This window comes from Bos grunniens, chromosome 29 (genome assembly GCF_055505025.1).
Source record: "Bos grunniens cultivar Pamir isolate PY7600 chromosome 29, Bosgru_T2T1.0, whole genome shotgun sequence".
NCBI classification, from domain to species: Eukaryota; Metazoa; Chordata; class Mammalia; order Artiodactyla; family Bovidae; genus Bos; species Bos grunniens.
The window spans coordinates 22293942-22311821 of NC_141193.1; the positions used below are offsets into that span (position 1 = coordinate 22293942).

The 17880-nt window shown below is 50.1% G+C and overlaps 1 protein-coding gene and 1 long non-coding RNA gene across 9 annotated transcripts in view; one reads left to right on the forward strand and one right to left on the reverse strand.

Moving 5' to 3' along the window:
• The window catches only part of PKNOX2 (PBX/knotted 1 homeobox 2), a 298210-nt gene that overhangs the window by 55941 nt on the left and 224389 nt on the right, over nt 1–17880 (reverse strand). For all 8 annotated transcript variants that reach the window (XM_086385524.1, XM_086385522.1, XM_086385523.1 and 5 more), the window contains one exon: nt 14303–14442. In XM_086385524.1, coding sequence (XP_086241650.1) covers nt 14303–14442 — 140 coding nt within the window. The remainder of the gene's footprint in view (nt 1–14302; nt 14443–17880) is intronic.
• Nucleotides 3205–3543, forward strand: LOC147342262 (uncharacterized). The gene is made up of 2 exons (XR_015158057.1): nt 3205–3313; nt 3449–3543. It is a non-coding gene; the product is annotated as an uncharacterized LOC147342262 (long non-coding RNA).

Consider the following 17880-nt stretch of genomic DNA (forward strand, 5'->3'; position numbering starts at 1 on the left):
ACCTTCTCCCTCCCCGATCCCTCTCCACTCTTCTCCTTGCGTTGCCTTCCGCCTGGCCGCCCCCTCCACCCCAATCTCTCTTAAGCCGTTCAAAATTTGGAGGAAATAAATCTCACCGCACTAATTCAGGGAGAGTTTGAGCCTCGTCGGTGCAGAACAAATAAAAGGAGTGAACTGGCATGACATTTTACTGCAGAAGAGAGGTCGTTTCCAGCCACTAATAAAAAGGATTTGACACAGACTAATAAAGAGAAATGAATTTCTCTAATGGCCTGATTTAGCACATTCAGCACTGTGCCTCTGCCTGGGTGCCGGGAGGGCGGGACGCCCCGAGAGCCGACAGAGCCGGGCACGGGGGACGAGAGATGATCTCAAATAAGATTTTATTATTTCTTTTCTCTTTTCTGAGTCCTCACCAACCACCGCCCCCCACCCCACCACCACCCACATCAGACCTCTCCCCAGGAGGATATGAACCAAAAGCAAGCTCAAGATACGCACTTTTTGTTAACGATCCAAAGAAATAAAGAACCCCCTTCACAGACCCGCAGTCTTGTGCTAGCTTAAGAAGGTGATTAAACCGGATGTGTTGATTTCTACAGGGGTTTAAGCCATCATTTGGTTTAATTACTTCTGACATTTCTGCCTTCTTGTTTTTTCTACATTGCCCAAATTCGGCAGCCTAGAATGCCCAGTTTGGGGCCAGGATGTGTGGGGTTGCCCCTGGGAGACAACCCACCTGCCATAAACTGGGCAGGATCTTGGCTGAGTCCTTTGAAGAATTGAATGTGACCCTCCCTCCAGCAGCAGAGAGGCCGAGACCCCCTCGGCAAAGCCCCAGATTTTCTTGACAGCGAAGTGAGCCAGGTCCTCCCCACCTCCCCCCACACTGGACACATATTTCTGATGAAGCTTCTGAGCGCATCCTTGGGCAGCTGTGCATTTTATTCCTTCCTGTCTCAAGACAGATGTTCATAATGTAGATGGCCCGATAGGTCGCACTAACATTTCCAAAGACCTTTTGGGATAGAGACCCCAACCTCCTTGGTAATTTTTACACTCACATCTAACTCAAAGTTCCCTTCTAAGGCTGAAGTTCATTGCCTTTTGTTAAAGGACTCAAGCAAAGACAAATAGACCTTTTTCTGCTTCCCTCCCTTCCTCCTTGGACAACCTGGATTTTAAAAAGTTTTTTTTTTTTTTTTTAACATTTCTTTCTACTCAGAGGACCACAGACAGAGAAGCAGAGATAGGAAAAGAAAGAATGCAAAAATATAGAGCTTCAGTAGATAACCAACAGAGACCTACAGGACAGCATGGGGAACTACACTCAATATTTTGTAATAACCTATAAGAAGAAAGAATCTGAAAAAGAATATATATACATAAAACTTAATCGTTATGCTGTACATCTGAAACTAACACAAGATTGTAAGTCAACTATGTTTCAGTTTAAAAAGTTTTTTTTGAATAGCGCTTCAGAGAGGCTACAATGCAAAGAGCACAAGAGACAGAGAACAGATAGGTAGAGAGAAACAGAGCCCCATGGGCTGGGGGAGGGGAGATGATGGTCACACGCAGGGGCAGACATTAGCACTGAGCTCCCTTTCTGGGTGATAAACCTTGTGATTCACAGTCATGCCACTCCGTCACTTCTGAGCCTCTCAGCCATCCCTCGCCTTGTGACCTTGGCCAGAATTGCAGACCTCAATTATGGGTCCAGCCATGTGTGTGGCAGCCTGCCTGGCTGTCCACTCCCTGACCTTGGAGCCCCCAGGCCTGTCCTGCAGCTCCCTTTACAGCCCATCGTCAATGCTCACCCCTCCCTGAGCCTCGGCTGCTGCCTCCAGTGGGGATGGGGTGGGATGTCAGAGCCCCCAGGCACTTCCTAAGAATGGACCATCCCAGAGGAGGCAATGTAGAGTGGGAGAGGAAAATTTCCAGGTGGAGGTTTTTATTTTTATTCTATTTTTTTTTTAATATTTATTTATTTATTTGGCTGCACTGGGTCTTCGCTGCGGCATGCGGGATCTTTAGTTACGGCACATGGGATCTAACTCCCCAACCAAGGATTGAACCTTGACCCGTGCATTGGGAGCTCAGAGTCTTCTCTACTGGACTGCTGGGAGAGTCCCAGAATGTGGAGGCTTATAGTGATGAAGCAGAGGGACTAGAGCCTGGTCAGGGTCAGACCTCTGCACAGGACATGAGTCACTGGCCAGAGAGGTGGGGTGAAGGAGGGCAAGCAGTGACACGACCGGCTCACCAGCCACCCAACCTAGTCTCCCACACAGTGGGGGTCTCAAGTTGCCAAAGGCCCACCACCCTGGAAACTACCCAGGGGGCTGGCGTTGTGACCTTTTATTTCTAGTGCCCCCTGTCGGAGGTCGCTGGGACCACAGAATCAGAGTCAATAGCCTGGAGCCACTTTGCCTGGTGGCCCCGCCCCTTTCCCTTTCACAGCCAGAAGGCCTATTACCAGCAGTCAGTCTGAGAAATATAGAGACATCGCTCCTGGATGTTGAGGCAATAGAGTCAGCATCATCAGATGAGGCTTCACAGTGTGGCCTCAGGCTTCTTTTCAGCACTCATTGACAGACTCAGAGGAATACGTGATGGCTGGACAGATAGCAGGTGGCCCCCAGCCCCTTGTACCTGTATCACACCCTTCACCAGCTCAGGCAAACCAGACTGTTCATGCCCCTGCTGTTCCTTCCACCTGAAATACCTGTGCGTAGGCCTCTCCTAATAGCCTAGCTCAGAGTGCCAGCCCTAGTACCAAGGCTGCCCCGACTGGTCTCTCCAGCAAGAGAAGTCATTGCCTCCTCTGAGTTGCCACTGAGATGTGCTTGGGGGTGGGAGTTCTACTTTGACCTCACAAATTCAGTGGGCTGGTTGGTCTGAAACCAGCACAGTCTCTGGAGATGGATAATTAACTGTATAACTTTGGGGCAAGTGACTGAATATCTCTGAGCCTCAGTTTCCTCTTTTATAGAAGGGGATGATACCACCTACCACAGAGGTTGTAGCAAGGAGAAAAGGAAGGATAGTACAGAGTGGCTGGCACTTAGGAAGCTGTCAGTTAATGCTTGTTCCACTTCGCTGGAGTGGCGTGGGGGCACCTTTTTTTAATTCAGAGCAACGTCGATGCTATCCGCTCCAATAAATGTATAATTCCATCTCCACTGACTCATTTGGCAGGGAAACAAGCCCACGTGTCAATTCAAATAGAGGCAGAGAAAGAGGAGGAGGAGAGGCAAAGTATAACTCATCAGAACTCGAAATCCTCTTTTTAAACCAAAAAACACTGCCGGTAAGCATTTATTTTTCTTTCCTTTAGGACGATTGTTAAACTTTACTGACTACAGTTGTTTGTGCTCAGCCGTCTTCCTCACTCCATGGGGAGCTCCTGTGATCCACAATCTCACTTTCTCTCTGAATTCTCCAGGGTCAAGCACGCTGCCCGGCACACAGCAGAAGGTGGATAAATCTTTGATGAATCAATGCATGGGGACGAATGAATGAATGAAGTGACCACCGGCAGCAAGTGGGGGTTCTGAGACATAAGCATAAAGTGCTCTTTGGGCTCAGAATCCACTCATTCCTCTAAGGTACCCAGACCAGCTACGGCCATCTGGCAGTTTCTAGCTGCTACAAAGGGACCCTCCTCCTCTGGGCTCTGCCGGGGGTGGGGGCTGCCAGGGTCCCGGAGGCAGAGGAGCCAGTGTGAAGGAAGAGCTTAGCCAGCCCGCCTCCTCTCCTCCCCGCTCTTCCCCTCGAAAGACCAGATGGAGAGAGCAGAGCGAGGTGGGGGAGACCAAGCCAGCAGCTCCCGGTTGGATGTATTTTTACTTCAGGTGTGACGTGGAAACCATGCGGGTGTATTTTTAGCCCTGCCCAGTGGGCGGTGTGTTCGCCTGGGTTGCCTTGGAGAGGACTTCTTCGTGTTGCTAAATTGGAATTGCATCTGCTGGGTTCCTGGGCTCCAACCAGCTCTCCTCCCGGCAGGTGGGCGGACAGGTCCGTCCCTGGAGAGGGTGGGGTCCCGGGCAGGCCAGAGTCTGCTTTGTCTCCATCCCTTTACACACACACACACACACACACACACCTCCCTCCTGACACATTAAAAAAAAAAAAAAAAAAGAAATGTGAAATCTCCACAAATTGATTGTTAAGGCTAGTCTACAAGGGCAAGAATACAAAGAATCTAAAACTTGCAACCTGTTAGGATCTTATGTCATAGTCCCTTCATTGCCGGCACACAGGGCACCACCGCCCCCACCTCCCCACCCCGCCCCAGTTTTATTGAGAAATAACCAATTACTTCACTGTATAAACTTAAGCTGTACAGCATGACGGTTTGATTTACATACATTGTGAAATGATCATCACAATAGGTTCAGCTCACACACATCTTCTCAGATTGATAAAAAGAGAAAAGGAAAAATTTCTCCTTGTGATGCGAACTCTTAGAATTTACTCTTAACTTTGCTGTATATGATACAGCAGTGTTAACTACACTCATTGTGTTGTACATTACATCCCTTATAGCTTCTGTGTGTGTGCTCAGTCGTGTCGGACTCTTAGCAACCCGGTGGACTGTAGCCCGCCAGGCTCCGCTGTCCGTGGGATTTCCCAGGCAAGAATACTGGAGTGGGCTGCCACGTCCTCCTCCAGGGCATTTTCCTGACCCAGGGATTGAACCCACGTCTCTTGTGTCTCCTGCATTGGTGGGCGGATTCTCTACCACTGCGCCGCCTGGGAAATCCCCTGTCATATCCTTATACTTACTTATTTTATAAATAGAAGTTTGTGCCTTTTCTCTGGAAGTTTGTGCCTTTCAACTACCCTCCAGGATTGCCCCCTACCTCTACTTTCCGCCTCTGGTAACCACGACTCTGATCTCTTTTGCTCTAAGCTATTTTTTATTTATTTTTTGGTTTTCACATATAAGTGAGATCACACAGAATTTGTCCTCCTCGATGAGGTATTTTACTTAGCATAACGCCTTCAAGGTCCCTCCGTGTTATCACAAATGGCAGGGTTTCCTTGTTGCTGTTCTTTTAATGACTGAATACTATCCCACTGCGTGCATATACGCCACAACTGCTTGGCCCACTCATCCATCAGTGGACACTTCGGTTGTTTCTGCGCCTTGTCTCTTATAAACAATGCTGCTCTGAACGTGGTGGGGGGTGGGGTGCAGATATCTTCTCCAGTTAGCGTTTTCATTCCCTTTGGGTCCCCGAAGAGGGGTTACTGGATCTTACGGTCATTCTAGTTTTAATTTTTTTGAGGATCCTCCCTACTATTTTCTATAGTGGCTATGCCAATCTACAGTCCCAACAACAGTTCACAAGGATTCTCTTTTCTCCAATCCTTACTATTATTAATCCTTGTTATCTCCTGTCTTTTTCATGTTCAGCCCCTTCATTTTAAGGGGAGGAAACTCAGAAGAGAAAAGAAATAGAAGTATCTTTCCCACAGGTAGGCAGCTACAAAGAGGCAACTTCTATCCAAGTCCCCAGAGATTCAACCAGTCCCCAACGAAAAAGCCCTGGGGAAAGGGATGCTTTGGGAAGGGGAACTCTATCCATTTTGCTTTGGTCATTGGTATTAACACACCCATGCACATTTGGTGGCAATTGGTAAGTTACATTTCATGCACTTATTGCACTGAAACACCCAATATTTCTTATTATTCCCACTTTACTGATTTGCAAACTGAGGTGCCATGTGGTTAAATAATTACATCATCAGGCTAATAAATGATTGCGTTTAGATTTAAACCTGGGTATCCAAACCCTAAACGTCATGCTTTCTCCCCTCTCCCAGGTACCATTTTTGAACCATTATTAGAATCATTTCATTGTCCTCCCCTTTTTTCTCTACTGCCCTTGAGTCTTGGGTGTTCTGGGGTCACAGAACTGAGCTGCCAGACTTACCCTTTGAGCATTAGGACCTTTGCAGCACAAGGGTGCCTCATCAAATGAGTTCCCAAAAGAATCTTTTCCTATAGTAATACGTCTGTGTGTTGAAGAAGACGTTGACATTTTTATAGATCTTTGATTTTCTCATTTGATGCCTACTCTATGGAGTAGGAAAGCTTATCTGAAGAAGTTAAATGGGTTGCTCAGTGGTAGAGTCAGAACTTAGTCTGAAGTCTTAGTCTTATGTTCTTTTCACTTGACCACAAAATGGTCCAGTGGCTTGGGAAAATCAGAAAGTGGGGCTTAGTTAAAAGAAGGGCTAGGGACTTCCCTGGCAGTCCAGAAGTTAAGAACTCGCCTGCCACGGCAGGGGACAAGGGTTCAAGCCCTGATCCAGGAAGACCCCACATGCTGCACAGCAATTAAGCCTGCATGCCTAGAACCCGTGCTCTGCAATAAGAGAAGCCACGGCCATGAGAAGCATGTGCACCACAGCTAGAGAGCAGCCCCTGCTCACCGAAACTAGAGAAACGCTCACACACAGGAACTTATACCCAGAGCAGCCAAAAATAAATGAATAAATTAATTTAAAAAAAAAAAGGAAGGGTTACACTAGCTTAGTCCATCCCTGGTGAGAAGGAATGGGCCACACGAGCCCTCAAAGCCCCAGCTTGCCGGCTCCCATCCCAGCCCAATTGCACCAGCAGGAGGACCAATGACTGCCATGCTCCCATCCCAGCCCATTTGCACCAGCAGGAGGACCAATGACTGCCATGCTCCCATCCCAGCCCATTTGCACCAGCAGGAGGACCAATGACTGCCATCCTCCTGCTAGGAAGGGGGCCTGATCCACTGTCACGACTCACAACTGTGGCCACCATTCACTGGGAGCCTTGCCTGTGCCAAGCACTGTCAGCTGTGAGCGTTGGTTATCTCCTTTAATCCTAACATAACCTTGTGAGAATAAGTCACTGGGATTCGGGGCTCCTGGATCTCTCATCCATGTGCCTGGTCTTGGGGAGTATCTGGACTTCTCAGCTCTACTTAGGCCAGGTGGTGAGCCGTGGAAGCAGCCAGAGCTGCTGCCTCTGAACACACCTGCTCCCAGGGCCAGGCAGCCGGCGTCCCTGTGCCTGCCAGCAGCGTGTGCGGAGCCTAGGCCCAGGGGCGGGGGCCTTCAAGATGCTGGCAGGAAGGGCAGGGAGCAGGCGATGCCTGGCGCCTGGGGGAGAACTGAGCATGGTTTGACTTTCAGCTGACGGCTCCGGCAGGATCACTCCCCTGACTGTAGTCAACAGCTGAGATGTTTTCTCGGATGCCAGTGAATCCAACTGCTTCCAAAAGCAAGGAGTGTCTGCTAGAGCCCCAGCCCATAAAACCCTGCCTGGAACATCTGCTCCCAGCAACTCGTCCGGAAGCATCTGGTCCTGACTCTTCAGTTTGGAATGGCTGAACTTCTATCCCCCTCCATCCTCAGGCCACCTCGCCCAGCACGTTCCAGGAATGACCCAGCCCTCTGCCAGGGAAGGCACAGGGTTAAGCCCCAGGGTCAACTCCCTGGAGACGAAACACCCTTTGGTCACAGGGTGGAAGAGTTCCCTCAAAGACGCTTCAGCAGGAAGGGCCAGTTCCCAGGGTCCTGGCCAGGCAGCTGCTGAAGAGGTCGGTCACACGGCAGCCAGCCCCCCTGCCCAACCTCAAGCTGCTGGGGGCTCCTCTCATCCCATCCATGGTCCCGGTCCCAGGAGAGGCCTCTTGGCTACCATTTCTCTTGGGCTTCATCTCCCTTGGGAAAGCAGTCCAACACTCCCACACTGCACCATGGGCCAGGGGCCTTGCAGTCAATTCCACAAATACTTTTTGAGCCCGAACCATGTGCCAAGTTTATACTCTAGCTACTTCCTACGCCTATTTTCCTCCCACTCCCTGGACCGATCCATTCTAATTCAGAATCCCTCTTGGAACTTGACACGATGCTTACACATGGCAGAGCTCAATAAATGTTTAACCAAATTGCAGTGCGAACAGCACTCAACTGGGAGCCCTTTCCTATCTTGCTTCTTGCTGTCTCGCCTCTCAGCAGTCACCTTCTAGCCCTACCAACCCCCGTTTCATTTCCTCAAACATCTAATAGCAGCTAATGCCTGCAGTGCACTCTCTAAGTACCAGATTCCTCCCCCAGCACTTTATGGTATTATCTCACCTAATCCTCATGACCAGCCTAATGAGGAGAGGGCACTATTTTCAGTCCCATTTTACACATGAGGAAAGGCCCGGAAAGGTTTAGAGGCCAGTAGTGGAGACAGAATGGAAACCCAGGCAATTGAGGTCCCCAGGCCCTGTTCTGATGCCTGAATTTCACCTCCCCAAACACACAAGATGCCTCATGTACTGAAAGGGCCAAGGGAACCGAGCTGGCCCCTGTGTTTAAAACACCCCCATCTCGGGACTTCCCTGGTGGTCCAGCAGTTAAGATTCTGCCTGCCAACGCAGGGGACACAAGTTCAATCCCTGGTCCTGGAAGATCCCACAAGCCAAGGAGCAACTAAGCCCATGCTCCACAACCATTGAGCCTGCACGCCTAGAGCCCATGCTCCGCAACAAGAGGAACCACTGTGATGAGAAGCCCAAATGCTGAAACTATAGCCCCCACTAGCTGCAACTAGAGAAAGTCCATGCCCAGCAGCAAAGACCCAGCACAGCAAAAATAAATAAATAGTAAAAAAATGTTTTAAAGAAGTAGCTTCACCATTAAAAAACAAAAAAACCCCACTTTCACTTCATCCCATGCAGCCAACACTGATCTGTGTGTTAGATATCATAACATCATCTCATTTTAGTCTAGCTATGACTATTTCCTTTTTTTATGGTTGAGAAAACAGGCTCAGAGAAACTAACTTGTGCGAGCTGACCAAATTAATTACCACTACATCCATTTCTAGAGCTCGTCCTGCCACCCAGAATAGTTGTTCTATGACTTTTGCCCCCCTAACTACAGGACCATCAGGACCAAGCCTGAACTTCAGTGACCTTTCGAGGGACAGTCTCAAGGGAGGGACCTGCCCACTACTCTGTTCTGATCTTTCCCTAAACAAGAGCAGAGTCTAGAGTGATCCAGTCTGCATGTGACAGGACAAATGGATTACAAACAAGGCTTTAGGAATGAGTATTGCTTTCACTGGGCTAGAAGTGGACTTCTTCAGCATGAGCTGTCTAGGGCAAGGTCCCACGTGGGCAGAAACTCTGAGCGTGGTTTACAGAGAGATGAGACCGACAGGAAGAATGACAAACGCTACATGGACAGGCCAAGACTGACGGCTGAGAAGCTAAAGAGGAGGCAGAAGACTGGTTTGATGACAGGTTTCTGGAGCTGCAGCAAAGGAGCTCATTAACGGAGAGACCAGGAAACATTTGGAATCTCCTTGGGGAAAGTGGGAAAGTTGGGGCTTTGCTCAAGCAGATGCTGAGAGCTGGATGGAGCTCGATAGATTCTAGGAAGGAGAAAACTCACTGTGTTGGGGTTGAGGTGAAAGATCACAATTGCAGACACTTAGAAGGCATTCCAGGACTTCCTAGGTGGCGCCAGTGGTAAAGAACCTGCCTGCCAATGTAGGAGACATTAGAGATACAGGTTCCAGCCCTGGGTCTGGAAGATCCCCTGCAGGAGGAAATGGCAACCTACTCCAGTATTCTTGCCTGGAGAAATTCATGGACAGAGGAGCCTGGTGGGCTAAAGTCCATATAATTGCAAAGAGTCGGACACGACTGAAGCGATTTAACACACACACACACAGAAAGCATTCATTCTATGCTAGGTCTTGTTCTAAGGATTAATTTGTTAAGAGAGACCATTTCAGATTTTAAACTGAGGAGTGGACCGGATAGGACCAAGGAGTGCAGAATTGTGGCTAATCCATCCCGTACAATCAGTTATAAAGGAGCTGGTAAAACTGGGTACCTGTAACTTGGCTCCTGTGTGGGGTTTGTACTTGAGGCTGGTGGGAGCCATCTGTGTGCTTCTCTTCCCAGCTATGTCATGCAGCATCACACCGTAGCTTGAAAAGGGCCGTGGTGGGTGCAGTCACACCATGGAGATTGACGGACGTCATAGTGAGGGCTCTCCTGGTCCCTCTCCCCCCAGGACCAGTTTGCCAGCACCCCAACCTAGAACCCTGAAATATGTCCAGTCCTTCCTCGCCTGTTTAAGGAATCCACTCAACAGCTCTGATTTAGTACACCCTCGTCCAGGCTGCAAGCTCTAAGGTGCTGTGTAAGGCACTGGGGATAAATCAATGAAAACACACAGACCCTGTCTTCACGGAGGCAACGATCTAGCAGTGGAAACAGAACTAATATTAACACAATCCATTCAGTTGCGAGTAACGCCACAAAGGAGAAATACAGGGCTCTGCAGCCCCCTCAGCCTGCACACCTGATTCACAACTCAGCTCCCTGGCATTTTTCATGGTGGGACTGCCCCCACCCTTCGCTCACTGTTCCGACCTCTAGCCCAGCACTTCCCATCACTAGCAGGTAACTTCTGCTGTGCCTGGCCGGCCTCTTCCCGGGTCCTCAGACAGAATGTCAGCCTAAGCGGCAGGAACTCAGCCTTCGCAGAATGGTCTTACCAGAGTCCCCCTCCTCCCCACCGCACCTGGCCAGGCCCAGCTCCTGCCACTCTTCTGCTCCCCAGGACATCATGGTTTCCATGGGAACCCACTCACTTCAAAGGGGAACCAAGGAGACTGTAGGGGAGGAGGGAGAGTGAAGGCCGGATTAACCTCACCCTCTTGGCCCGTCTCTGTGGTTGCTGGCAAGCCAAGCCCCAGGTTCCCAGCCACCTAACACCGTCCAGCCCACAGCCCACACTGGAGGAGGGGGCGGGGAGGTGTGGTCCAAGCTAAATTTTAACTTCTTGTGAGGCGAAAACCCCAGGGGTGAGGTGGGCCTGGGGAAGGAGATTTTTGAGCTGGGTCCAAACCTGTGGTCCCCACTCCACGGGGCCTCCCCTCCACAGACCCAGGCTCGGCATTGCTCACGGGCCACAAACACAATTACCCACGATGTGCATCTAATCATGGGATCTGCTTGGATTAGACTGCAATCATTAATCTGAGCCCGAGCTCCTGGTTGCCTTGCTGATTAGCCCAGATGATGCTCTGGTATGATCCAATTAAAGACAGGCTCTGCCTCCCCTCTCCCCGGCCACACACACACACACACACACTACACACACACATATACAGACACAGACACACACACACACACACACCCAGCTTCCACATCAGAAGGAACCAGTACATTTCATTAACACATCCTCACATACAAATAAAGCGTCAGGGCACTGACGGGCTCCCTCCCTCTCGTGGTACTGTCTCCTGCCGCCCTGAAGACCTGGCCAGGGAGGGGCCTCCCCCACACCTCCATTCTTCTTCGGATCTGGGAGGGGCCTCAGAGGGGGCTCCCAAAAGTCAGAGCCGGGCACTAATCTCCATGGAAAGGGTCTGGTTACGTTTATTGACATGAAATGCAGACTCCCTGATGTGCTCTGGAGCGCCGCTGCCCCAGGCAGGCAAATCTAATTAGAATTACCCGACCCTGCAGGAGGCGGGGCCCCCTCCTCCTCCCTGCCTCACCCCCCAACAAGGGCTGTGGAGAGGGCGACTGGCACTAATGGGAGAGGTGTGGTTGTGGGAGACAGACACCCTGGGGCCCTGGGACAGGAAGGGCTGCAGAGGAAAGAACCGGGCAAGGATGCTGATGTCTGTCCGCTTGGTCGTCCTGAGAGGCTGGGTGGCAATGTTTGGCTGGTTCTTTGGTGGCATCAGCTCGGGGTTTCTTCTTCACCTTCAGACAGTTGCAGAGATTATTGTGCAAATGCCACGGGCTGTGAGGGGACCTGCCCCACAAAGGTGAGACATGTTGATTGAAGGACCATCTGGGCCTCCATACATCAAGTGACACCATGATGGACCGTGGGAGGCAGCTCACTTCCTGGCTGGGCCTGGGTGGGGCATGACCCTGGGGTCTTGGGAAGGGCTATGGAGCACGTGGGTCCCACTGGTGGGACATAGAGAACTGTCTGCTTTGTGCTAGACATGGAGCCGGGTGCTGACATGGGTTGTCTCATTATTCTTGCTGAACCAGTGATTAGGCTCTATCGTGAAACCAATGCTGAGATGAGTACCAGGAGAAGGTAGGACTCGAGTCTAGGTTTCCAGAAGCTTTTTGTCACACCACTAACTGGGGGTCTTTCTAGACTACAATCGGTGCTCGCTACATGCCCTTGCCCCCTGGAGTTTGGGAAGGGGTCGGGGACCCATCTGCAGTGAGCACATGAATCACCCGGGATCTTGTCAAAGAGCAGAGCAGGAATCCCGAGGTCGAGTGAGGCCTGAGAGTCAGTGTCTCCAAACAGCTCCCAGGGGATGTGATGCTGCCAGTCCGGATCGCACTCGGAGCACGTCGATCACTATCTAAATGAGGTGTGATGACTGTACCTCAATGCATTTCAGAGGCCATGTCACTCTCCTGTGCCTGCTTCTGTTCCCCACAAGGGCACAAGCCCACCACATAGTTGAACTTATAGACCCCATGCAGCTTCATGTCCCCACACCCAGCTGCTCTGGCCAGCGGCTGTGCTGGGAACTCACCAGGCTCTCCTCTGCCTGGAAGCCACCCCCGCCTCCATTTCTCCTCTTGCTGAGCAGTCTTACTCAGGTTTCAAATCAAGCTTGAATACTGCCTCCCCCTTGAAGCTGTCTCTGTTAAAGCTCTGACCACTCTGTGTTGGTTTCTTGTTCTCGTTTTCAGAGAGTCTGGCAAGAGCCCGCACGTTACCTTTATAATTTACCCTCTTTCTCCTGCGCCCAGCACAGCACTAGTAACAGCAAGGACTCAATGCCAAGGTGATGGGAGGACAGGAGCACTTACTGGTCTGTGTTGCGGGAGGGGGAGCTGGAATCTTTCTCAGGGTCTCTGACTGGCCCTGTGACACCAGATCCAGGCATTCTTCAGAGCCCAAGGCAGAGGTCTCTATGCACAGGAGCTGGGCCTGGCCTGAGTGTGTGTGTCTGGGGGTAGGGGGGTGGTCCTTGGGGGGCAGGCACTGTGTTATCCAGGCCTGGGAAGAACCTCCAGTCATGATCTAGGGATCAGGGCCCATTGCTCTGGACTCCCAACTGTTGGATTAGAGGCATTCATTCAGCCCATCTGAGTGCCTACAGGTAGTGCCAAGGATAATTATGATAACAGCTAAAATTACAACCATTACCATAAAGCCTGTCAGGACTGGGGGCAGGGAGTGGGGGTGAGTGAGGAAGGACTCAGTCCTCCGATTCACCCTGGGTGGGCTGGTCCGAGTGTGGGTGGCCTTAGCGCCCACTGCAGGGCTCACCCAGTGGAGGTTAATGGTGCTGATGCTCATGGCTGTTCGTGCCCACACACAAGTGGATGTGCACAAGGGTTTGACCTCAGTACCGACGCCTCCATACTTAGGCATCTTTTCTTAGTGATGTGGGCTCACCATGGATAAATGATGGCTGAAATCCCTGCCAGGGCCTCATCAGATCTGCCTTCCGAGGACTGCATCTTCACTTCACCCGTGTACACAAGACAGACCAGTAAGTCCCTGAGCCTCACCCACCCTCTGCAACAATCAGGGCCCAGCCCTGGGTGCCAGGGGCTAATGCAGACTCAAACAAGACAAGCAGCCTGCTCCCTGCAAGCAGCCCCTCTCGGGGAGGGTGTTGGAACCTCCACCATCACGTACAACCTCTACTGCTGAAAACCAAAGTCGACCGTGAATCACAGTGTGGGCCAAGAGGTAGCTGCATTACATCCACCTGGAATGCTTGTTAAAAATTCATGTCCTCTTCCTACAGCTTGACCTACTGATTCAGCATTTCCAAGCACGGAGTCCAGCTATGCGTGTTCTAACAAGCCTCCCAGAGGCTTTCAGGTGGACTCAAGTTCGCTCATGAATGAGTCCTGGACGGTGTGTGTTGGAGTGAGGGTGACAATGGGCACTGGGGCCGGGACAGTCCTGAGGCAGCTCTGAGCGGTGGGGGGGTAGGGGCATTCTGATGCTCATCGGGACTCATCCCCCCAGTTGGGCTGGGGAGGGCCCCTCCTGGGAGACACAGCCCAGGCTGCATTTCCCTCCCTGGACGATTCCAGGAAGCTGGAGCCCACCCTGCGTGGCCAGCTGAGGGCTCTCTGGGGTGATTTCAGGGGGAAGCGGGGAGAGAACAGCCCTGGCTACTGGCTTCCATGAGCCCACCCTCGGGCCTGCACTCTCATCTCTCAGGGCTGGGCTGGGCCTGAGGCTACCTGGGGGCTTCTGAGCACAGCCCGGCCAGAGTGTCTCCTACCTGTACACAGCGCGCTTGTCAGCCTCCAGCTGGGCCTGGGGGTCAATGGGGGCGGTGGGCACGGGCGTGCTGGCAGCAGCTGAGGGCGTGGAGATGTGGACAGCCTGGGCCTTAGAGGGGGCTTGAGCGGTCGCCGTCATCTGCAGAGACAAGGGAGAGGAGGTGTGGGTTAGTGGGCCAGGACTGCTGGTTCCCCGACTGGAATCGTGAGGTCTACATCGTCCCGTGTTGTGTGTGTGGATAAGAGAAAAGGTACAGAGAAATGCGAGTGTATAATGAGCACCCATGTGTACATGTGTTACAAGTGGGCAGAGAGCAGGCGTTTCTTCAAAGCAGAAAGTTCTGGAGAACAGTTTAGGACCATCCAAAACCAAGTGATGCTGAAGTGAGCTCACTTTAAAAGCCATAGTTCTTAATGCAAATTAAGGTGGTGGCCTCTGCCCAGAAGCTGGGGAAAAAAAAAAAAACCCCGAATGATGAGCCCTTTAAATTTTGCTTACGAGTCACTTGGGCTGTGCTGAGCAGTGCTGCGTTTGATTCTGTGACTTTGGAGGGCAGGAAAAAATTAGCTGAGTCAGTTCTCAATTGGGCAAAGATTTATTCCATTTAACGTAAGCCAGAGGTAACTGTTTTAATGGTTTTGATGGATAACTGAGTGTTCTGCAAACTTTGGTTTACCTGGGCACTTGAAGATAAGCAGGTTTTAGTGGACAATGAGCAGATTTCTGTTCTCAACTCTAACGAATATTTGGAGTAGTCGTTTTCCTCCTCTGTCACATGCCTTGGAAGGTGTCCCAAGTTTACATCAATCAGAGCACCTTTTAAAAATATATTGGACTTTCTGTATAAGATTTCATTTGAAGAAATGATTAAATGGCTTTAAAATTTTTGGCAACAACCATCATTACAGAACTTAATGCTTTTATATTTTATTTTCTTTGATTAAATGGATCCCTGAAACATCATATGTGGTGATAAGCCTCAACTGTTGCCTTCCTCCAGCCTGTCCACAGCACCTCACAGCTCTCATCCCCTCTGCTCTTGGGACTTGACATCCTTGTCTGCCTCTCGAGATAACACCTTGTTCACTCCTTCATCCCCAGCACGCGGATGGCACAGAGTGAATGCTTGGTATCTCTTGAGAAGATGAATGAGGGACTAACGAGTGAACACACCTTAAGAGAATTATGTTTTCCAGCTGGAAAGTTCGTCTTATGATCTAGGTCCCTGCTTCCTAGAAGAAAGAGTATGGTATTTCCACAAATACGTAACTGGTGGTGCCAGTGGCCCCCAAATGCTTGCTGTCTCAGTTTCTTCATTAGATCTGTCAGATGCCACATCTTCAGAGTGAAATAGAGTCCCTCTGCCCCTTGCTCTCCCCCTTGCTCTGCCTCATTTCACAGCCCTTATCGTGACCATGTATTTCACAACCCTTGGACTAGACACTACACTACTTGCTATTTTCTCTCCCACCTCCAACTCAAATTTAAGCTCAAAGACGGCTGATTAACAGTTGTGTTTGCAGGGCCTAGAATAGCCTGGCACTAGTTGATGTTCAACAAATATTTATTGAATGAATGAGTGACTGATGGTAAACAAAATTGAGACTATAAAAGAAATATACTGTCTCCTCATCATTTTTTGTTAGGTAGAGATATTCTTGTCTCTGTTGGCTGAGCTGGGGGAACTTTCTCAAACTTAACAGGCTAGACAGAACATCACGACACCTTGAGGCCAGCAAGGTACCACACTTGACTCCTACTGTCTCCTGTTAATAGCTTTTTGACTTACAGCAAATCCCTCAGCTTTCCTAAGCTCCTGCTTTCTCATCTGTAGGCAAACTGGTGTCCTTTTAGGATTCACGGGTATTAGGGCAGCAGTCTATGGGGCCACAAACTGTCGGACCCAACTGGGTGATTGAGCATGCACAATAAGGGAGAAAGTAGAAACAATCACTGTTCTAATCTTCAAAACACAGAAATAAGGTGCAATCAGGAAAACTAAATACTTCTAAATTTCACATTGACTTGGACCAGTTTTTTTTTTTTCACTCACTAATGCAACTGATTATTTTCCCAATACTTTTTGAGTTCCCACTGGGTACTTAGGCACTGGGGTGACTAGGATGAATGCCTGCTACAATAGTGCCCACTTTCTGGGTTTAACATGCTAAAGAGCAGGAGAATGTAGTAGACACAGATGCCGTAAATGACCTCCTGTGATTTCCTCATGGAAAACTTGGAGACATGGCCCGGTGGACAACTGTGTGGATTATTAGGACGCAACACCCAACGGATGGCAATGAAAGGAGAGATGTCAGTAGGAGAAAGGCTTCTGGGAGATGCTACATTCTTTCTCCTCGACCCTCTTCCTCGATATTTTAATCAGTGACTCAGAAAAGTTCTGAAAAAACGCTTGACAAATTTATGGGTGACATGAAACCTGGATCCAAATGATCTTTACGGATTTTGGCAACGTGCTAATTCTAATAAGATTAATTCTCATCTAATAAGTTGGAATTTAAACTTCTAACACTTTGGCCAGAAAAAAAAAGATCGATAATATAAGTACAGAACAGGGGAGATGTGGTTTAGCACCATGTTTCAGTTGACAGCAGGCTCAGTCTGTCCAAAGTGTAACGTTGTCTGTCAAACAAACCTCTATACTGATGCTCTGTGAGGATCCATGAGCAGAGGCGTGGCTCATGCAGAGCTTCCAACCCCACGCACTAAGCTGAGACGTGGCACGAAGGTACACTCAGAGGAGAGTGTACCTTCAGCCAGGCTGCTGAAGGGATTCCAAAGAATATTTGCAGGGATTTGCAATAATACTAAGACGGAGAAGGCAATGGCACCCCACTCCAGTACTCTTGCCTGGAAAATCCCATGGACGGAGGAGCCTGGTAGGCTGCAGTCCATGGGGTCGCTGAGAGTCCGACATGACTGAGCGACTTCCCTTTCACTTTTCACTTTCATGCATTGGAGAAGGAAATGGCAACCAACTCCAGTGTTTTTGCTTGGAGAATCCCAGGGACGGGGGAGCCTGGTGGGCTGCCATCTATGGGGTCGCAGAGAGTCGGACACGACTGAAGTGACTTAGCAGCAGCAGCAATACTAAGAAAGATCTGGGGGATGGGTGGGAGATGGAGGGACATGCGAGCCCCCTTTGAACCACTGAACCCGGGGTTAGATTGTGCAAGTTCTGTACTGTGGACTCCAAAGTGTCAAACTGCAACCGACACATCAAACCTGCAACACATAAAGCACATTTGGGTTCGACCCACATAGTAAGTTTCCAAGCCTCTGAGCTCTCCAAGGCTGGGATGCACTGCCTCCAGGAAGTTGTTTCCACTGGCACAGGGGCCAAGCAGAGACTCACCCGGAGATGGTGGAAGCTCCCTAGCTGGATGTGTTGGCTTAGGTGGTATCTGAAAAAGCACCTTCTTTTAAAAAAAATTTATGTATTTATTTTTGGCTGCAGCGGGGCCAGCTGTGAGAGGGCTTTCTCTAGTCGCAGCTCCAGGGGCTACTCTCTAGCTGTGCGAACATTTCTCACTGCGGTGGCTTTTCTTGTTGCAG